This window comes from Rattus rattus, chromosome 5 (genome assembly GCF_011064425.1).
Source record: "Rattus rattus isolate New Zealand chromosome 5, Rrattus_CSIRO_v1, whole genome shotgun sequence".
NCBI classification, from domain to species: Eukaryota; Metazoa; Chordata; class Mammalia; order Rodentia; family Muridae; genus Rattus; species Rattus rattus.
In genome coordinates this window covers 11,486,640-11,508,673 of record NC_046158.1, presented here as the reverse complement: position 1 = coordinate 11,508,673, position 22,034 = coordinate 11,486,640, and the positions used below count along the sequence as shown (strand labels likewise).

The following is a 22,034-nucleotide window of genomic DNA, read 5'->3' as shown; positions in this document are numbered from 1 at the left end:
CCTCAGAAGGAGGGGCACAGCCTGAAGCCACACCTGCCCACCTCTTTCCCTCCAATTGAAGCAGCCCGAGGCCCCAGGGTGGATCCCATTCTAAGACGGCAGATGCAGTGAGATACAGGTTTAAACTGAGCGGTCCAAGCGAAGGATGAAGCTGGAGACGGCCCTGGCCATAGCCCTAGTCCTGGCTGTGGCATCTTGGACACAGGAGTTTTTCCCTAAGGAGGCCCAGACCCTCAACTGGAGCAAGGTGAGCCCCACGCCTCTTGGCACCTTCATCAGTGCTAGGGTTAAAGACCCCTGCTGTGAGACCATCTGAGGCAATGTCCCCAGCAGGAGAACACGGCAGCTGTTGAGGCCAGCCGTGTTGGTTACCTGTTCTCTTCCAACACTGGAACCCTGGGACCCCTTCACAGACACCTCTACAAAGGAGCTGTGGGCTGTAAGAGGAACAGCAGGGTGGAGAGCCAAGCGCTGAAGCAGGACTCTAGGACTCTAGGCACAGTGGCTAGCCTCACAGCGTGAATAGCATACACAACCACAGAGCTGTTAGGAGCAAGGGATTTGCTGCAGGGAAGAACTAGGTGGCTAGTGGCTCAGAGACAAGTGGAAGGACTGAGCATTCATGTCACACGGAGGCCAAGAGGGAGAGAGGGGGCCTCTGAGGTGGGTAGGAGGGACCCAGCCCAGGCTTCAGCCTCTGCGGCACCTAACCAGCCAAGCACCGGCTCCTGTCTAGCCTAGCCTGGGACAGGGTAGCACTCCCCTGTAGATACAGATGTGGTCTGGGTCTTGGGAAAGAATCACTTACTGGGTCTGCTGTCTGTCTGTCTGTCTGTCTGGGAGCTTGGACAGGCATCATGGTGTGGCAGCTCTGACAATGTCCTTCCCCCATGCCTCTGCAGTTTTCAGGCTTCTGGTACATTCTTGCCATCGCCACAGACACCCAGGGGTTCCTACCGGCTAGAGACAAGAGGAAGCTGGGGGCATCTGTGGTCAAGGTGCACAAAACAGGCCAGATCAGGGTGGTCATCGCCTTCAGCCGGTAAGGGGTTGTGCAGCCCAGGGTGGTCATCGCCTTCAGCTAGTGGGCAGGTGTGATGTGCGTGTGGTCCTGGCATGCCTCTGCAGGCTAGTCAGGTCAGTTCTCAGCCCAAAGGAAGCAGTGTGGAGTCCCGAGAGGAAACGGCCTTGTCAGACGCTTCTACTTCCTCTTTGCCCCCTAAAGCCCAAGGAGTGATTTAGGGAGAAATAGTGGGTGGCAGGGAGCAGGTATTGGGAATAGATCTCTCAGCTTTGGGCAGGCCTTTGCCCAAATTAGAAGATTCTTCTCCAAACTGGCTAGCTTGCCTCCCTAAACCCCATCCCTGGGCTCTAGGGACAGAGGGTGAGTAGACTGGGAGAAGTTGGTGGTAGAAGGTGGCAGGCAGTAGATAAGAAGGACCTCCGGCTGCAGCTCACAGAATCTGTCCTCTAGGCCTCGGGGATGCCAGTCCAGGGAGGTGACTCTGAAGAAAGACAGGAAGAGACCTGTGTTCAGGAATGCCGGTGAGTAGGATGTCTGGGCCATGGAGAACTGAATACATGGCAGTCAGGCCAGACACCCAGGCCAGATGGGCAGGCTGCCTGTGGTTCCAGAGCTGGCTGAGTTCTTTTGAATGGCCTGGCCTGGGAGGTGAGGTCAGTGAGGGCTCTGTACTGTGGGTGGGCACGGATGTGCAGGCACCAGTGACCATTGGCATCTCTCTTGCAGTCAGGGGGGTAAAGGGCTTCCATGTGCTGTCCACTGACTACACCTACGGCCTGGTATACCTCCGCCTGGGGCGTGCAGGCAGCAACTACAAGAGCCTGCTGCTTTTCAGTGAGTACCCTGTGCAGGGTCAGTCACCTTTGGGTGTCTGAGCCATGGCAGTGGGGTGCTCAGGGACCAGAGACACAGGGGTGAGGGAGGGTGAAGGGAAGACAAGGCTGGCCAACCGGGAGGGAGGATGTCTGGCAAAGGTGGTCTGGGAGGGGCTGTAGAAGTAGAGCTTGTGTGTGCGTAGGACTGGAGATGGTGTCAATGGGGTAAGTCGATGGGAGACCCTGACCAGAGGAGGTCTAGATGTGAGAGCTGCAGTGAGACAGCCTTACGTGTGAGCGTTGGGGTGCGGCCCGAGAGGAGGCAGAAACTTGGAGTGTGAGTTCTGAGTTCTGGGAAACGAAGTGTTAGGATTTAGGTGGCTGAACCTGGTGGGGACAGGGAATGTTAGGGAAAGTATTGGGGAGGGTGGATAGAGGTGACATAGCGGGGAGGAGGGCACAAGCCTGGGCTACAGAGAGGGATCCGTGGAAAGAGCAGAGCAGAGGAATGTTTAGGGAGCAGCAGGCTTGGATGTGCCCAGGGATGGCTACGGTGGACTATAGGGTCAGAGTGACCGTGAGAGGGAGCACGGAAGATCAGCATGCAGCCCTCCAAATGTCACATGGGCACCCCTGCTGTGCCAATTCTGCCTCTAACTGCAGACAGACAGAACATCTCTAGCTTCCTGAGTCTGCGAGAATTCCTGGACACCTGTCATATTCTACAGCTCACCAAGCAGGCCACCATCCTTCCAAAAGACGGTACCACATGACTTTTACTCTCTTTTCATTCTCTGTGTGTGTGCATGTGTGTGTGTGTGCATTGCGTGTGCATGTGTGTGTGTGCATGTGTATGTGCATGTGTGTTTGTGTGTGTGCATGTGTGTGTGTGCATGTGTGTGTGTGCATGTGTATGTGCGCATGTGTGTTTGTGTGTGTAACCATGCGTCTGCAAAATGAGCTGTGAAGATGCCCAGTGTCCTCATTCCCTGCTGAGCCTGCAGGCTTCCTCCAGCCCTGGGTAATCAGGGCTCCATGCAAACAGTGATGGTTCCTGGATTGCAATAAACTCTCTGACACTCAGAATGGAGGCTGCACATCTCAACCCTCTTTAGAATCCAGGGAGGGCGATGGGGGTAAGGGCCCTCATGTGTATTTGCGACAGAGTTGGCAGTCAGGCCTCTCAGCACCTTTATCCTTGCCCACAGATTCCTGTGCACACACGATCCTGCCTTGACAGCCAGCCACCTTCTGCTTAGTCCTTTGACTTGAGAGTCCTCCAGATCCTGGGAATGCTGTTCTGGGTGGTGGCTGTGACATTCAGTGGCCGGTTCAGAGACATTTGGTGACTGTAGGCCAGTGACTGGCTGGCTGCAGAGAGCTTGAGCTGTCTTGCATCTTCCAATCCCAGCAAACTTCCCCTGGGCTGCACTCATGGCCTTCTCTTTGGTCTACCTGCCCTGCAGGGTCCTGGACTTCACCAGAGGCAGAGTTTGGAATTTACCATTACTTCATCCTGGGGAGGCCAGAACTGACCTCAGGCTCGCCCTGCTCCCATTTCCTTGTTTTCTTTGGAAAAGGCTTTCTTTATTTGGGGGGCTAGAGATAGCTCAGTGGTTAAGAGAACACATTGCAGAGAATTCAAGTCCAATCCCAGCATCCATATTGCGTGGCTCACAACCGCCTGCAACTCCAGCTCCAGGGGATCCAACAGCCTCTTCTGGCCTTTGTGGGCACTGCACACACATGTACAACTTGCCACACATACGTATAATTAAAAATAAAGATCTTTGAAAAGTTTTCATCTTCTTATGTGCTTTTTTGTTTATTTTTGTTTTGAGTGAGGCCCCACCATGTAGTCCTGGCTGGCTTGGAACTTACTACTTAGCGGGATGGTGGTGGCTCAGGCTTTAATCTCAGCACTTGGGAAGCAGAGGCAGGCAGATACCTCTGTGTTGAGGCTAGCCTGTTCTACAGAGTGAGTCTGAAGATTGCCAGGACTGCATAGAGAGATTCTGTCTAAACAAACAAACAAACAAACAAACAAACAAAACAAAGTCCAAACCAAACCAAAACTTACGTAGACAAGGCTGGTCTCAAATGTACAGAGATCCGCCTGCCTCTGCCTCCCTAGTGCTGGGACTAAAGCTGTGCCCACATGAAGCGTTGTTGATGTTATCATGCTCTGTTCTTACCCACCCTGTCCCCTCTCATTTTCCAGCTCCCCCTCCACTGGTCCCCATTTTTTCTGTCTCTCTCTGTGTTTTAAGAATTTATTGATTTTTAATTTTATGTAAGTTGGTGTTTTTTAACTGCATATTTGTCTGTGTGAGCGTCAGATCCCCTGGGACAGGAGTTACAGACAGACAGTTGGTACTGGGAATTGAACCTGGGACTTATGGAAGAGCAGGTAGCCAGCCCTCTTAACCACTGACCCATCTCTCCAGCCTCTGGTTGATCTCTTATATTTTCATGGTCTCCTATTTTCAACACACACACACACACACATACACACACACACACACACACACACACACACACTTTAAATCTGGACCTTGGGGCTGGGGAAGTGGCTTACTGGTTAAGAACACTTGCTACTCTTCCAGAGGACTCAAGTTCAGCTCCCAGAAGCTAAGGCGGGTGTCTCACAACTGCCAGTAGCCTCAGTTCCAGAGGATCCAACTCGGTCTTCTGGCCACAAGGAGAGCTGCACATACATGTGCACACACACAAGCCTACAACAGATAATACAAATCATAAAAAAATCTAGACTCTGCTTATGAGGGTCAAGATGCTGTATCCTTTTCCCATTTCCCTAACACAATAATCTCCACTTCCATCTATTTTGCTGCAAATGTCACTGTTTCACTCTTGTTTACGGCTGAATAAAATTCTACTGTGTGTGTGTCCCAACCTGGTGTACCTGTGCCATATTTCCTTTGTTGGTTCATCCTGATGGGCATCCCGACTGGGCCTGTATCTTGCTCACCGAAGACAGTGCATCAATAAACAGAGATACACACGTGTTTCTAGGAGAACTCGGATGGTAGTTTTGTATATTTTCTGTCTAGGAATCTCCATGCTGACTTCCACAGTGGCCATGGTCACTCCTCTCTATCCCCTGACCACTCAGCCATGTTCAGCTACAAGGAGCTGGGACAGAGGTCACCTGGAGACCTCTGGGACCAGCTCGCCTTGTTGCTAGGCTAGCGCTTAGCTTTTCCGTCACTTGCTTTTCCCCAACACGGGTCTCTCCTCCAGGCCCTCCTCACCAAGGCAGGCTTTTGTACCAGAGAAACCACCTCAGGTGCTGGGCAGTCCTGTGTGGCCGTGTACTGTAGCCGTATTCCACTTTGAACCCACCATGTGGGTAAAAGATCACAACAGTGCTGGCCCACAGACTTCTCCCCTTTCGAGATGTGGGTCCTAGGATGGGACTCAGGTCATAGGGCTTAGCAGCAAGCCCTTTATTTACCCAGTGGCCTCTCTGTCCTTCTAATTTGGCACACAGAATGAACAAAATTGCAGCAAGAACCAGTTCCACCGTCCAGGAGTTCTCAGGCGTGCCTCCAGGCTTTGCCGCCTACACCCACAGACCGGTTACGCGGTTGCTGGCTGGACTTTCTGAGTAGCTTCACACACAGCTAACTCACATGGAGTTAGCTTGGTCTTTTCAAGTCTTTCACTGAGCTGTTGCAGAACGGAGCTGCGTTTGGAGTTGGCTCTCATTAGCCACGCTGTCACCCGGGGCACGAGGAGGTTTCCACACACGGCAGTGTGAATCCATCCAATGGCCACAAGGCTTGTACTGCTGGCGGCTTCTTTGATAGTGGTTAGGTTTGCTTAAACGTTTTTGGCAGGAGTATCAACGGTAGGTAATCTGTGTCCTTCGTGACGTGACTGATCATGTCGACGGACACGGGATTCTGTCCGTGCTATCTGTGGTGTTTACTAGGCTCTCATGTAAGGCACTTGCCTGCTGTGTTCTTCAGTTCATTACTGTATGTATGCCGCTCACCAGCCTTTTGGGTCCAGGGCAATTACACATAATTTTTGGCTTATGAATGAAAACAGAAGCCCAGGAGTCTATACTAGAGGAAGGCTGTTGATGTCAGGCATGGCTTCAAGATCTCCTGGTAAGGATCTAAAACCAAAGTATGATGGGAGGTTGGCAGTCAACATCAGGCATGGACCTAACCCTCCTGGGGGAAGGACCCAGGGTTCAAGTATGGTGGGGACTTAAGCACCCCTTATGGTCTAGGTGTGTCACGGGGAGCTGAGCTTGGGGTTCCTGTCTCTTCCTCTGATAGCTTTGGTCCTTAATATTTGACAGATGGTGTCCACTGCAGAGCGAAGGACAGCCATGCCTTGCCATCTAGTCTTAACAATCTCTAGATTATCGTTTCATCAGTGGATAAGATCACTATGTTCTAGGGGCCTCAGACTCCTTGTCTTCCTGCCTGCTGGGCCCTAACAGAGATGGGAGAGGAGGAGAAGGGGGTGGAGAGAGAAGGAGAAGAAGAGGAAGATGATGGAGGAGGAGGAGGGGGTAAAAGGGGAGGAGGAGGAAGGGCAGGAGGGGGAAGAGGGGGAGGAAAAAGAAGAAGGAGGAGGAGGTGGTGAAGAAGAAGAAGAGGAGGAGGAGAAGGAGGAGGTGAAGAAGAAGAAGAGGAGGAGGAGAAGGAGGAGGTGAAGAAGAAGAAGAGGAGGAGGAAGAGGAGGAGGAGGAGGAGATGATGTTGGGAGGAGGGGACCTCGGAAGATCCCAGAGGCTGGAACATGAGTCACTTAGTGGGTCTGGATGCCTACATGTGCTTCACAGGGTGGACTCACAGAATCTGTCCCTTTACCCTTGACAGTAACCTCTCTTGAGGTAGTCAGCTAGGTGTGGGCAGAGTTGTCTCAAGTCTCACAGAGCCAGCCTTGCAGATCCCAGTGCTGTTTGCAACAGTCTAACCTTGGTTCTCACACGAGCCTGTAAGGTTAGATCTATTGCAGGGCTCTGGGAAGAGATTCACAGTCGCTGTGGCCTCAGGAGCTTTTTAAATGCCATTTCCCTGACTCATTTCACAGAGGCAGCAGCACAGTTGGGATTCTCTCTGCCTTGTGGTGTGTGTGTGTGTGTGTGTGTGTGTGTGTGTGTGTGTGTGTGTGTGTGTGTGTGTGTGTGTGTGTGTGTATGTGTGTGTGTGTGCACAAGTGTGTGTATAAGCATGTATGTGTGTGCATCTGTGTGTGCGTGCACGTGTGTGTGTATGTGTGTGCATGTGTGTGTTTGTGTGTGCGTGCATGTGTGTGTGAGCATGTGAGTTTGGAAGAGAGAGCCCCACATTGCCAGGTCACGGGTGAGTCATGGATGAGCATATGTAACCATAATACCATATGCGTAACATATGCTGTCTGTTACTCCAGAGACTGATTAATGAACAGGGACAGGAAGAGAAGTAAGGGGAAAGTGCAATGTCATAAATCTCCGAGACAAGGCTGATCACCTGGCCAGAAGGACAAGATTTTGGGGTGATTATTTGTCCCAAATAATCCTTTGTCCCAGTTTTCTATAAAACATACCGGAGAGAGTAAGAGAGAGCAGGGTGAGCTCAGGCAAGGCTGTCTCCCCTGGCTTCCCCGCTTGCCGCTCTGAGTAAAGTACAATTTAAAGAATCCTTCCCTGTCTGCTCATCGAGCGTGCAGTGGCAGGCTAGGGCAGTTATTGAGTTTGAGCAGCACGTAGAGGTGAACCTGTGACTGATGTAGTAACATGACAGATGAGGAGGGGCGCAGGGGGCTCACAGTCGACCCCTCATGTGAAGCTCTGGCCTGCAGTGATGATATGGGGAGAGTGCCTTGCCATATGAGGACACACCCTGTCACTCTGTCATCTGGGAGGAGGCTTTCTCCAGAATTTCATCACATGGGAGCCTCTTGGACTATCGCCTCCAGAACTTTGAGACATAAATGCTGCTTAGGCCTCTGTCTAGGGCCCTTGGTTGTAGTATCCCCAGCTGACCTATACGCACAGGAGAACCATAGGTAACCCACAAGCTCTCAGCTTTGCCTGGGGACTTGGTCTCTGAGGGGAGGACACTCTTGGAGAGCCTCTTTCCACTTGGCCTTTCTGAGTGTGTGTGTGAGACAATGAAAGCCCTTCCTGTGGGAAGGTGGAGGAACTGGGCATGGCAGAGGGAGCCTCGCCCACAGGGCTGGAAGATCACCAGTACCCTGCTCTGTAAAACAGACAGGCTTTATCCTGAGCTCAGCCCACAGGTCCGGAGCCTCTGGGATCTCTTTCTGCTTCCTAGATCAATGTGTTCCCCTGAACCCCATCCTTACCACCTGGCTCAGTTTCCCGAAGGTCATGGCTACATCTCTCAGGTCTGGGGTTTCTGTACTTCAGGGCAGGAGCAGATCTCAATGACTTCATTCCAGAGACTGTAAAAGTGAATCGCCACAGACAGCTGCTGACACACACATTCACAACAGTGCACACTCATGTTGTGGGAGCATTGCACCCTGACAAACAGCTCCATTAGCACACTGATGTACGCACAGAATGCAAAGTCTCATGCCGAAACACGCTCCAGCATACATAATGCCCACACCCCATCTTGAGCACAGCACGCTTACCTGCATACACACCCAGTCATATGCATATATGCAGAATGTACATATGTGCGCTTGGACACCTACACAGGCACATGTATGTTCACAATGACCACACATGTATAATATATGCATATGTGTATAACATACACATTCATTCACATGCATGCATATTCACCCATACACACGCATGCATGCTTACACATGCACACACATGTGCACATACACTCCTAGCTCCATCTCTAGCTCAGAGCAGAGCCAGCCATGCTAGCTTGCAGTGGAGGAGGGCATGTCTAGAAGGTTCTGTTTGCCCGTTGTAATCAGCATTCTGTTGGGTAGTGGGGGTCTAGGTTGGGGTAGTGGGTGTCTAGTGTAGGGAATGGCCCAAAGCCACAGTGGCAGAACCACAAGTTTGGTCAGTCTTTCTGTAGTTTCAGAAGGCACTTATATGGGCCCAGGCACCATAGAGGCCCAAGTCTCTGATGGTCCAGTTACTTTGATGCAGTCTTTGCTAAAGGGGGAGCCTAAGACAGCCTGGTGGACCTTTCGGGGGAGAATCTGTAGAAGGAAACTTGATAGTGCCATAGATCTGGGGATGAGGGGCTAACTCTCAGGAGCATGAACCAGAGGGACTGGTTAGCCTGCTGCAGGTCAGACCTGCCTGGAGACCTGCCCGGAGACCTGCCCAGCCACTGCAGGGGCGTCCTGAGCTGCAGAAACAACTTTTACCACCGGGGCTGCTCAAAACAAGAGACATGTACACACTCCAACTCTACAGACTCCAAGGTGAAGTCTGGGGCACCAGGACTGTGCTCCCTTGTGGGGCTCTGGGGATGGTCCTTAAGGTTTCTCCAAACCCTTAGTGATGTCACAGGGTCCTCATGCCAGGGTCATTCGAAGTGGATTCCTGAGTGACCTGGATGACCTGGGGCCGAGGAAGAGCTGACAAGGAAGTCTTTGATAGCCCTTCCTCACTTCTGAAGCTCGAAGGGCTGGTTCATTCGCCTCCTGGGAATATGCTTCCTGGAAGGCAACCAATCAAATTGATTCTTGATTTAGAAGCCTTAGGCACAGTTCTGGAAATGACCACTGGGGGCATCACTGTCTACAGTGCTCAACGGAGCAAGAGGAATCAGGGAAGAAGGGCCTTTGGGGCAAACTGTGTGCCTGCCTCACCCAAAGGGACCTTTATCTCCAGCATTCCAGGGCAGGGTGATCCTCTCAGAGGTGGGGAATGAGTCCAGGCATGTACAAACAGGCAGTGTGACCTTGTTCAGGGTCAGAGCCGAAATACCATCGATTCCTTCCTCCTTAAAAAGAGGTTCATGTTGCTTAGGCCACTGTTTTGGGGGTTCATTCATTCCCTCGTTCCTGCAACAATGACCCACCCATCTTTTCATCTGCCTAATCATCCACCTGTCAACCGATGCCCTCGGGTTTCTGCCCTCTGTCCGGCCCTGTAGCTTGCTCTGCTGTCCTGACTCACAATGAGCTACTTTTTGGAATGCCTGTACACAAGAGGGGTGTAGTCCCAGGGTTATCAGGGACAATGGTTGCTGGAACCACTCATACTGAAATGTCAAAGATTGAGTTGATACATAAACTCACTGGATCAATATGGTGAGACTAATTTTGGTCTGGCTTTGTAAACGTTTACAGGTGGAACTTCCAAGTTCATGTCTGTCAACAACATAGGGGCAGCCATAAGCGTTACCAAGCCCCTGGAGAAATGGGGACCCCTGGACTTTACAGATGGGACTGTGAGGTGATGCAGTCACTGTGCCAAGCAACCTTCCAGATCTCCAGATGTCAGGGTGGAGAGAGATCCTGACTGGGCAGCTCGGTACCTAGGAGTATGGATACTGAGAATGTTAAGTCCACATGAATATGTGTATGTGAAGGTCCACATAGCACATTTCCTAATAATCCCACAGTGGGATCCGTGTTTGTCAACTAAAGAGTAGATGAGGGGGGGTTGGGGATTTGGCTCAGTGGTAGAGCGCTTGCCTAGCAAGCGCAAGGCCCTGGGTTCGATCCCCAGCTCCGAAAAAAAAAAAAGAATAGAAAAAAAAAAGAAAAATAAAGAGTAGATGAGTACATATGGTTTGGTTTTTGGTTTTTAGTTTTTCGGAAGGGGTTGGGGAGGGCTTCAGTGAACCACAGGAAAGAACGAAGTTCTGGCACATACTAAACACTTGTAGGTCTGGAAAGTGCTCAGAGCAGAAAACCAGACCTGAGGAGCCACACGGCCACTGGTGTAAAGCTCTAAGTGAGCCTTAACTACCAGGAGAGCCCCCAAGTGAGACAGGAGAACAGAGTTTGATGCAAACTCAAGAGGTTTATTTTCCAGCGCATTGGGGACAACCTTTAATCAGTACCTCATGGCGAGTGACTGGAAGGTGACCCCGAATGGCTATAACAAGCAGTTTTTATACTTTGTAGGGGTACAGGTTACACCAGCAAGGTTACAGTTTAAACTTACTGGCTAAGCGTATTGACCTTTAAATCTATTGGCTAGCAGCATACGACATGCATTCGAACTCTATCTGGGACCAGAGGGTCAGGTGACTATCAGTACGTTCTGTGGTTTTTCAAGAATGTCCCTGCTCCTCCTGAGACCTGTGGGTGGAGAATGGAACTTGGCCTAACCTTGATGCGAGGTGGGAAGCTGGTACTTGGCCTGAGGCGGTGGGTGTAAAGCTGTCAAAAGCCCTTAGGGTCCTTCACAGGAACTCCATAACCTACCTACTTTCTACCAGGCTAAGCCTCTTAATAGCTCTCACACTTCAGTAGAACTAGGGCCCTTCACTGGCTTCCACCTCTGTGACAGGGCTTACCACAGGGATCGCCTGGCAACTAGAACTGGGGACTGTGAACCAACTCTTCCTTACAAGAAGGCTAAGCCAGATGAAGACAAAGTGAATAGTTCTCTATAGACAGTAGAAAATGGAATACATTGTCTGATACCCACTTCCCCGTCAAAGAGCCAAGCTGTCTGAAACCAGCATGGCAGAGATGTGAGGTTGGCTCTCTATGGGTACAGATAACTATGTAAATGGAAACTCGATTCCCTGTAGAAGGGCCAAGCCATCTGAAGCCAGCATGCCCCAGACCTGAGCCTGGCTTTCACAGAAACTACTGCCCAGTGGTTTGGGGCAACGACTTCTACAGTATGGTGTGTCTTCTGATGAGTTTTGAAAGGTCAGTTGCTATAGCTTCAAAGTTGTATCTGTTGCCTGTCATGGCTCCTTCTTCCTCAGGCTAAGTCAGCAGTGGCCCTGCCTATGATAGTGCATGGCCATTCTGAGCTCCATGTGTCCCCTGACTCTTCACTATCCCGCACCTCCCTCTCCCTGACATCCACATCACTCTAACTGTTCTGAGGTCTGAGTGGGTGGTTGTTGATTCTCCCAGAGACACATTGAAGCCTGCCCTCCCCCCTTGGATTGTCTTTACTCCGTCAGGAGTCCACTGCCTTGCTGCCAGGTGCTCTCCCGATAGTTCTCAGAATCGTTTCTTACTTGAGGCCATCCTTCCCTCCCCTACGTGAGGAGCTTATCCCGTTCCTGTGTGGTCTGGGACTATCCTGGCTGCTCATGGAGCCCTTGACAGACACATTTCTGGAGTTCTTTCTGCAAGTGGGGGTTTTCTCCCTGAGTCTCACATGTTGCAGTCATTGCTCTTGACCTCAAGTTCCACTACCATCCCCTCCACTCAGCCAGACCCTGGCCCTCCCTGCTGCGGACATTCTCTTTGGTGTTCAAATTCTCCATAGGTTTCAAGATGCTGTGACAAGAGTGACCACATATTGTTTGTCACCCCAAGGACTCAAAGTCTTTGTTGTTTGTGCTCCATGATATAAAATTGATGCTGCAGATTTCTTCTTTCCTATTTTCTTTTTATTGGTGGTGGATATATAAGTCTATTCTTTGTCTTCCCCTCTGCTGAGGTGGGTTACATTACACCCACATTCTGGCCTGAATCATTGACTGCAGCTTTTCCAGCCGTCTTCCCTGCTGTCTCACTTGCTGTCTCCAATCCGGTCTTACTATAACAGGTGGAGGGACTCTAAACATATGCCACATAGTGCTGGGGCAAGCCTTCAGGCCTCCCTGTTTCTTCTCACAGAAAAAGCTAATCTCCTTACCCAGTGGCCGATAGCCACCCTCGCTGGTCTTGCCCTCTTAGTGACCTGGGCTTTGGCCGGTCTTCACAGGCATTGCCTGCTATGGACATCCTGCCCTTCAGTCTGTTCCTGGAGCAAGCCTGGCTCTCTCCCCCAGGTCTGTACGCTGTGTTCCTCCCACGTCGAATGTTCTTCCACCATAGTAGTTTTTGTGTTCAAATGTCACCTTGGTGATGTTGGCTCAGACAATTCAATTTAACATTCAAACACCCACTGCATCAACACTGTCTGTACGACTTGTTCCATTTGATGTTCCACATAACATTTATGACCTTTTAAATAATTTATAATTATATGAATCAGAGTTCAATCAAGAAGCAGAACTTCACAATAGGTAGAGAAGAGGTGGCTTATGTAATGGCCACTGAACAACACAAGGGTGAAGACAAAGCTAAGACATAGCTTACGGTTGCAGGAGGTGGTATCCCCTCCACAACACTTCCGTCAGACCTGCTGGGACATGGTGTGGCAGCAGCCCAGGGTATCTGCCTGAGTCCAGGATGGTACGGTCAGGGAAGAGAATAGCAAACAGAGAAAGGTGTACATGCTGCCCGGCAAGCAGAAGCCTGTCTCCCTTTGCGGGTGCAGGAGGGCTTGCTGGGGAACCTCCAAACCTCACTGGGAACCTGCAGTTGTCTGCATCTTGATAGAAAGCCATTTGGGACCCACTGAGGCCAGTGTGACTTACATCCTGCATGGCCTTATGTGTAAGATAGACAAGAGAACTCTTGAGTAGACATGACAAAACAGATGTGTCCAAGTAAGACGAATATCTATTCTCCACAAGGGAGAACTCGTGACGTCTGTCTTTCCAGCACCCATTACTGCCTTCCTTCAGACTCCTCCTTCCTGCACTCAGTCACCCTTGGATACGTTCTGCAAATGAAAGAGAACATGCAGAATTTGTCTTTCTGAGTCTGGCAAGACTAGGCCAGAGCAAGACTTAGCTGAAGGACACGTGTTCTCTGAAGGACTCATTTCTCCCAGCCCTGTGCCTTCATTCTGCAGAACACCCCAAAACAGGGCCACTAGTTGGTAACTACTCTTCAACACGTGGGCCTCTGGAGGATGCTTCAGATCCGAACATGATGGTTAAACTTACTTCACCTCTGCTCACTGAGGCCATGCGTTAGGAAAACACGGGAGCAGATGCAGCACTGGATTAGGAAACTGAGGCTATCACAATGTCACAAAGTGTCTACCACAGGTTCAGGGAGCTGTGAGGTTCAGCCTTCGACTTTCAGCCCAAGTCAGCAGCAAAGTGACGGTGCCCCAGGCTCTGCTAATCATTTGTGCATGTTGTTCTCCTGTCCAAGGATTGAGACACATGTGCCTCTGTGGGGACACGCGTACAGGAACGATTCAGGCATCACATGAAGGACAACCTGACAGGTACAGAGACCTCTCCCATGATACGGAACTGCTAACCTGCTTCCTGATCTCTCCTACAGAGCGCCGCCCCACTCGCTCACACCCAGCTCCTCAGGTTTCCTGCTCAGTGCCTGCAATTCTCACATCAAGGCCGGGCCATGCCAGCTCCTCAGCATAGCCCAGCGCTTGTCAGAGTCCTCACTGACATTGTTTATGGATACTTGAGCCTGTCCACCTTTGATCCAGAGAGCACAAAGATGCCATTGTGGGACCAGCACCTGTCTCCAGGCCATGGCGTATGGACAGCCCCACAGGAAGTGAAACCCTCTCCAGAGATGACCTTCTGTGTCTCAGGCAGGTGGCTAAGTCCAGGAACTCTCGAGTGGTGGGTGGAAGGCAGAGTTCCCATTGGGAGGGAAGCTGGGCTAAAGCCAGCAGCCAGGGCAGCCAGGGCGGCCAGGGCAACCATCACTGAACTCAGAACACAGGCTGGCAGGTGGACTCATGGTGTCTCTTGTGTGCATTTGTCTGTAGGGAATGAGACCTGGCTCTGTTGAGAGCATGAGGGTCCTCAAAGCTAATGAGAAGGGAGACTGTGGACTCCAGAGGCATGGAGTTCATTCAATAGGAGCAGAGGGGTGACTCAGGACCGGCTGTGATGGAACCTGGTTCTCCATCCCACATCAGGACACAAGATGGCAGGAAACGAATCACATGGACCTCAGTTGTACCAGAGCAGCCCTGGCTCTGCAAATGTCCTGTCTGTGGACCCTCAGATGACAGAGCAGCAGAAGGTCAAGTCCCTGTGTTGGAGATGAATCCCCTTGAGTTCACAGAGGTGAACCCTTTCACTGATTTCTTCAGGGGACACACACTCACGACCCTAATGTGTGGATGGAATTCTTCATGCAGCCAGCTTACAGTTGAGATGTATGGAAAGGGAACCCTCTTGGTGGTTGAGTAGATGAGCATTGGCCGGTTAGTGAAAAAGGACCAAGACATTTGAGCAAGAGGTGCTCTTACCTGGCCTCAGTGCAGGATGAAGTGGGTCAGGGGTCATGGTGTTCCATAGTGGCATGGGGTCTACCCTGAAGGCATTTAGGCTCATCAGGAATTTGTGTCCCCATGTACAGGGAAGTCCAGGTGGGGTATCCATGCATGGAAGGGACAATGAGGTGAGTCCCCAGGCAGTTCTCAGCATCAGGAGGTCAGGAGCAAGGTCTCAGGGAACAGAGCTCAGGGCAGCCATGGGCAGATGCAGGGCAGGGGTGTGAAGGGAAGCCTGGTCCTCCCTCCCTCCCTGCACCTGAGTTCCTCATCCCCTGGGTCCTTTGTGAGCACAGCACTTGCTTGGCACAGACCGTGCAGGGCATTGTGTGTCCTTCTTCATCTGCAGGTGGCACTGACTTGATATACATCAGATCCCAACAACAACAACCTTCGGCTCCATGATGGATGTGTGTTTGGCCATGGGAGATGGACAGGAGGGACCTGGTTAGTGCCAAGTGGGCACACGTCCCTCTCCATGGGGGATATAAAGGGAACCCTGTGAGGAACCAGAGCACACACTTCCAGGGTGAGCTGCATTGTGTGAGAGCCCAGTGACTGGAGATGAAGAGCCTGCTCCTTACCGTCCTGCTGCTGGGGCTGGTGGCTGTCCTGACGGCTCAGGAACCCCTATTAGATGACCAGGAGGATGTGAGGACGGAGGGACAATGGGTGGTGGTTGGAGATGGCCTGCCCCTGCTTGACGCTGGTAGATTTATGCTAAGGTGAAGGATATCTTCTTGAAGGTTGAGTTTGACTCCATACTTCATCTCAGCAATTGGATCAAGGATAGAAGATAGGGGTCCTCCTGAAAACATGGGTCCTCTAAGACCTGAGACAGAACAGAAAACCAGGTTTGGGTGAAGAATCCTTGTTCAAGTAACACCCAGAGCTAGAACATCGAGAGCAGGACATTCGGGGCAGAGGAGCCATCCAGTGCCCTCTTTGAGGGGTAGACATCAACGAATACATACACTGGGCTCGGGGAAGACACTTCTGCCATCAGGGGATTGGGCAGCCCAAGTGCTGGTATCTCTTTATTGACCACAGGTCTTGGAACACGTGGGGTTAGCTCACCTGAGTGGTTACACCCTGGGCTCTGCAGAGTCTATTCAGGAGCTAGACTGAGGTAGACTTGGGAAGACCTGGGTGTGCTGACAGCTTCGTCTCCTGCAGTACTCTGGGACCTGGTACCCGAAGGCCATGGTACACAATGGGAGCCTACCCCATCACAAGTTACCCACTAGGGTTTTCCCTGTGAAAGTGGTATCCCTGGAAGATGGAGACTTGGAGGTCACAGTTACAATCTGGTACGTGTTCTCTGCTGGGGCTCTCTGCAGTTTTTCTCTTCCTTGCTAGCCATTATTTGAGTTAGGTAACTGAGAGATTCCCACCTTTGAGGGAACACAGTTCCTAGATAACACCTTAAAAGTAGAACAGGACTGACATAGAGTTTAAGGGGTCACCTGACCAGGACCGATGCACCAGATGAGCTGAACAAGTCTCAGTTATGAGAGAAACTGAGAGAAGCTGCCCGTGGGCTTGTGCTTTCCAGGAAGGAGGATCAGTGCCATGAATTTAAGTTTGTGATGAGGAAAATGGAAGAACCTGGCATATACAGTACCTGTGAGTTCCTGTGCCTCAGTGTCTCTTACAGTGGCAAGCCCTGGGGTGGATGGGTCCCTGCCTGCTCTAGCTTCTAGGACAGGCCATCAGTCACTTCCTGTTCTAGGCTGTCAATCCTAAAAACTGAGTCATTTTTGTTCTCTTACCCGGCTCAGCTCTTGACCCACGAAGACCCAAAGACAGGAAAGCTAGACAGGGTGGTACTTGGGCTTAAGGGGCAACCTTAGCTCCCACTTCCATGAACTCTTCTGTTGGGCCTGGCAACTTCCGTGGGGACCACAGAAAGGCCAGGGCTAGACCAGCAAGGTGTCCTGGGTGACCACCCAAGAATTCCAAGGTGTTCCTTCACAAGCTATTTCTGCTCATCTGCAGTTCATGGCAAGAAGACTGTTCATGTGGAAAAGACATCAGTGGAGGGGCACTACATTTTCTACTGCGAAGGACTGCACAACGGGAAGTCGTTTGGGATGGGAAAACTCATGGGTGAGGTTCCACAGAGGACCCATGTCCTGTCCCTGGTCTCTGTTTCTGGTAGCCACGAGAAAGGCATGCGACATGCCTGGTACTGGCGCTGGACCCAGCCAGGACGTGGCCCAGAAAATGTGTGAGGTCCAAAGTGGAAAATAGGGAAAACTGGGTTAGGAATGGGGTTTGTGTGGCCTCTGGAGGCCTGAACACTCAGGAGAGGGTCCCATACCTGGAAGCAGCCAATACCACTCCCAGGCTCTCAGTCAAGAGTCACATGAACTTAAAAGGACATGTCTTGGTAGGGACATTTTATTGTAGGTAGGAATCCTCCAGGGCAAGGAGCAGCCTCATGGCCTTGAGATTCAGGGGTCCGATAGGACTGTGTAGGCCCTGCAAGCCTGCTTGGATCTGAGGATCAGTCAGTGTCTGTGGATGTCTACACACTGAAGGGTCTGAGGATCAGTCGGTGTCTATGGATGTCTACACACTGAACTTCCTTGTCTACTGCCAGGGTCCTCGCTGACTCCTGTGCTGGTTTGCACCTCTATCTTGTGTCTCTGGTGCCCTGCAGAGCTCAGTTCCACCCCTCAAACCTGCCCCACCTCCTCACAGGGAGAAACCCTGAGGAAAACCCGGAGGCTATGGAAGAGTTTAAGAAATTCATACAGCGCATGGAACTCCAAGAGAAAAACATGTTTGTGCCAGAGATCAGAGGTGAAAGCAGGAATGCCCACGCCTCTCTCTCTGTCCCCTATGTGACTCTTGACTGCCTGTCTCCAACCCATGTTTGTGTGTGTGCCTTCTGTGTCCTGTCTCTGCCTGGTCCTATTGTCCCTTACGTGTTATTTCATATCTCTCCATGTGCCTGTGTGCCTCTGTGGTATCCCCACAATATCCCCAGTGTCACCCATAACTCAATGTCACAAAGGGGACATTCTGTTTTTGTGACCCTCTGTGTCCCCATGACCTCCAAATCTCCTGTGCTTCTGCTTCAGTGTCTCCCCAGGTCTCTTTGCATCCCTGGCCTCTGTACTGTCTGTCCCTTCCAGATCCCTTAGCTCTTACTGGGATATCCCAGGGCTCTGCTTCAGAGGAAGGAGGGTCTTGTTGGAGGGTCTGAGCTTCACGTGTGATGGGGACATCTGACAGGACCCTTCTCACTCCTGGGCTTCTTTTGGTTTCTACAGATGAGTGTGTTAATGAAAGTGACTAGGGTAAGTCCCCCCTCTCCCAACCCCATCGCCCATAGGACCGTGGAAAAGTCTAGAATGCTGGGCTCTGGGCTCTGGGCTCTGGATGAGGGTCCCCATCCCATCCACATAGACAAGTGTGGTCACTCAGGATGTGGCCCTTTGTATAGTTTCCATGATGTTTAGGAATTCTGTTCTTGTCATGATCAATCTGGTCCGGTCTCTACCTGCCCTGGTCCTTTTCCTTCTCCCCAAGGACGCTGAGGTCTGGCTTCTTACGGAAGTGGTGCAGGGCCCCAGCTCCCAGCAGGGACCACACAGAGATGTGGGGAAAGAGGACCTCCGACCCATATCTGCCCTGTGCCATCCCTGTCCATGCCTCCCCTGACTGCTGCCCCTGAAAAAAACTGGGAGGAGGGTGCTTATCTCTCTTTCCCTACCACAGCAGCTACCCAGGTTTGCAACAGCTGAGCCAGCCTTGCTTCCACACCAGGCTGGGACGGACATCCCGGCACCACACCTCTCCTGGACCAAGCTTCCCACTGCCTCGCCCCAACCCCCACCTCAGTACCTGCTCCCCTCCCCCACTCCAAATAAAGCTTTCCAGCAGTGCTCTGGCTCAGCCTGTGAAGAACCTTGTGTGGGCTCTAAGAGCTCTGCTGGGAGGAGACCTGGGGAGAGTCACAGCGCTATTGCCTCACCAGCGCCCAAGGAGCATGGCATCTGGCTTTCCCAGCTATGTAAGGTTCTAGAAGCTACCTGGTGAGCTACTTGCTGTCAGGGTGGACTCTCACCAGTGTCTGAGATCTCTGCGGAGGCAAGACTGAGAAGCCATCGGGGCTTCAGATGGTGTGAATGTCACTTCAGGGGCCCTGTTCTAGCAAATTGGTTGAATACTGGGAGGACCCGGCTTTGAGGAGCTGAGCTCCACGACAGGGGTAGAACATCTTCTACATCTTCCCTCCGGGAAGACAGAAGCAGCTACAGCGTTGTCCGCCAGCCCTATTCCCCATTCCATCCCTCTTCCAGTTTGTCCAAGGATCAGGGCTTGGGCTTTCCCTGTCCAATAGGGCCACAGTGGGCCACAGTGAGGGAGCAGATGTCTCCTATCCCAAATGATCAGTAACAGCCTCAAAGTGCAAATGCCAGTGGAGGCTGGCTGTCCAGCTTGTCGCCTTTTGTGAGGGGTCATTGGGGCTTAGGCTGGTGTCCCTCAGCTCTGTGAGCCTCTGCTCTAACTCCCACCTGACTGACTCATCATTCTCTTGAATTCCTCTCCTATCTGGATCCAGTTCTTGCTTGGCGCTATCAGATGTTTCTAAGGTGGGACCTGAGGTGTCTAGTAGTCTTGGAGGGCGGAATGGGGCCAGCCTGAATACCACATACCAGGCTCTCTTTTTGCTCAAGACAGGGACTACAAGTGGCTTTGAACGGTGGGCCCCAGACCTGCCCCAAATTCAAACACTTGATATTGTTCTCTGTTGCGTTCAGTACATGAGGAAGACTTCTAAGTCCAGCCTCAGTATGCAGAGATGACATCACAACACATGACAGCCCTCCAACCCCTTTCCCGACCTCTGGGTCAGTACTGAGGGTTCAGGTGTGGTACCCTGGATTTGGCATGATAGCTCAGGAGAGAGGAACAGAATTCCAGCAGGACAGGGAGTGGAGAGGTAGCCCGCCTTTCTGCGGGCTACCCTGCAGGGGAGCCTTCTCTGAAACTCCTCGGGCTTAATTTCTGCTGGAAGGAAAGCTTCAGGGACTCTGTCTGTCCTTCTTGAACCCCGAGCCCAGTCTCTTCAAAGGTCTCACTGACCGACCAAGCATCTCATGGTTTGCCGAGGTTTGTTTACCCCTCGTGACTTTTTGCAGTTGGTCTGGTCACATGTTAGGGGCTGGGCAGATAGCAAGATAGATAATAAAAGTGTTGTTATTATACTACTTGTGTTTATGCAGATATGCACAAGCCTCTGCCTAGGTGTGGAGGTCCTGTCAGGATGGTATGCAGGCAGCTCTCTTTCTCTTTCCAATTTTACAAGGTTCTGGGGGCTGAGTCAAATGGCTGTGCATGGCCTGTGTTTGTACTCAGGGACCAACACTGCTGGTACCAAGTCAGGTAAAGGACAAACCATATCCGGTTTAGGTTTGGCTGTGTGTACTGGTTTGGTGGCTCCCAAATTACATCTCAAAACAGACATTAAAGGTTCCGGCAAAAAGACATTTAATAACTCCTCATTAAGTTGAAAACCTTAGGGTGTGGTGGCACACACCTTTATCCTTGCACACTGTTCTTGGTTGAGTTTTAGGCCAGCCTGCCCTACACTTTCTGGACGGCCAGAGCTGCGCAGCGAGACTGTCTTGGAAACAAACAAAAACAAACAAACAAATTAAAGCTCTTTGGGCTGGAGAGATGGCTCAGTGGTTACGAGCACTGACTGCTCTTCCAGAGGTCCCAGGTTTCATTCCTAGCAACTCATCACTGTCTGTAACTCCAGTTCAAGAGGACACAATCAAACAGACATAAGTAGGTGGGAAAAAGCTGAATGTGCATAAAATAAGAATAAAGGAATCACTAAAAATATTTAAAAATTAAAACCCCAAAGAATTAAAAGTTAACACAAAATACTAAGTAACTGTTTTGGGGTTTTTGTTTGTTTGTTTTGTTTTGTTTTGTTTTGTTTTTAAGTTGGTCTTTTTGAACTTGTGGATGCTGGGAGTTGAACTGAAGTCCTCTGAAAGAGCAGCCAACGCTCTCTACCAGGGAGTGAGCTATCCCTCAGCCCCACTCAGAAGTTTAATGCAGACCTAAATATCTATAAGAAGATATTGTCCAGGAACCAGATAGACTGTATGCTCTTTAAATTGTTTATTTTTCCTTTCTAAACACTTGGTATAAAATAAGGAAAGAAAGGAGAAAATAAGCTAGATCTTTCGATTTTTAAAGAATTTTTAAAATTATGGATTTTATTGTATGTTTGAGCAAAGAACTCACTATGTAGGTCAGGATATCCCGGAACTTACTATGTAAGCCCAGCCCTGATAATCCTCCTGCCTCAGCCTTCGAATGCACGAGCTAGCTGCCTTGAATGCCTGGCATTAAGTAATATTATTAATAACGAATTTTAGAAGTTTAGTTCATGCCTAAATTTAATGCGTAACACAGATATTTGTGTCTACGCTCTAGAAAAATTGCAGGAGCCATTTATAGATGCAAGCATCGTCTATTCAATAGAGATGTGTGGGATGGCCCTGGAGACAGTCTCTGCAGAGGTCCTGGGGCTCAGTTCCCAGCACTCACATAAAGGCTCACAGTGTCCCAATTCAGTTCCAGGGGATCACTCATGGTCTCCATGGGCAGTGGGAATGCAGGTGCTGCACTTGCATATATGCAGGCAAATCACTCATACACTTAAAATAATATAAATAAATCTAAAAAAATAGTGTAGCTTTAAGAAAACCATTGAAGAAGACAGGAAGCAAGTACACCACCACAGAGGTCCTTGAACGAGTGTTTATCATGGACGTTTTCACAATAGCTGTAATGGAACCAAGGTGCCCGTCAACAGAGGAACGGACAATAAAGATGCGGTTCATATGCCGAAATGGAATGTTTTCAGTCATAAATAAGAGCAAAGAATGTCATTTGCAGGACATGGATGGAATTGGAGATTATCATATTAAGTGAATTAAGTCAGTCTCACGGAGAC

The 22,034-nt window shown here is 50.7% G+C and overlaps 2 protein-coding genes across 2 annotated transcripts; both read left to right on the top strand.

The window, feature by feature from the left end:
• The first annotated feature begins 129 nt into the window (after positions 1–129).
• Lcn10 (lipocalin 10) lies at positions 130–3,643 on the top strand. Its single transcript, XM_032901873.1, has 6 exons — positions 130–247; positions 903–1,042; positions 1,475–1,545; positions 1,751–1,858; positions 2,503–2,601; positions 3,048–3,643. The coding sequence occupies exons 1-6, from the start codon at positions 146–148 to the stop codon at positions 3,074–3,076; spliced, it is 549 nt and encodes a 182-aa protein (XP_032757764.1). The 5' UTR covers positions 130–145; the 3' UTR covers positions 3,077–3,643.
• An 11,960-nt stretch (positions 3,644–15,603) lies between these two features.
• LOC116900094 (odorant-binding protein 2a-like) lies at positions 15,604–18,937 on the top strand. Its single transcript, XM_032901872.1, has 7 exons — positions 15,604–15,694; positions 16,220–16,353; positions 16,599–16,669; positions 17,042–17,152; positions 17,750–17,851; positions 18,325–18,351; positions 18,773–18,937. The coding sequence occupies exons 1-6, from the start codon at positions 15,608–15,610 to the stop codon at positions 18,348–18,350; spliced, it is 531 nt and encodes a 176-aa protein (XP_032757763.1). The 5' UTR covers positions 15,604–15,607; the 3' UTR covers position 18,351; positions 18,773–18,937.
• The last annotated feature ends 3,097 nt before the right edge of the window (positions 18,938–22,034 follow it).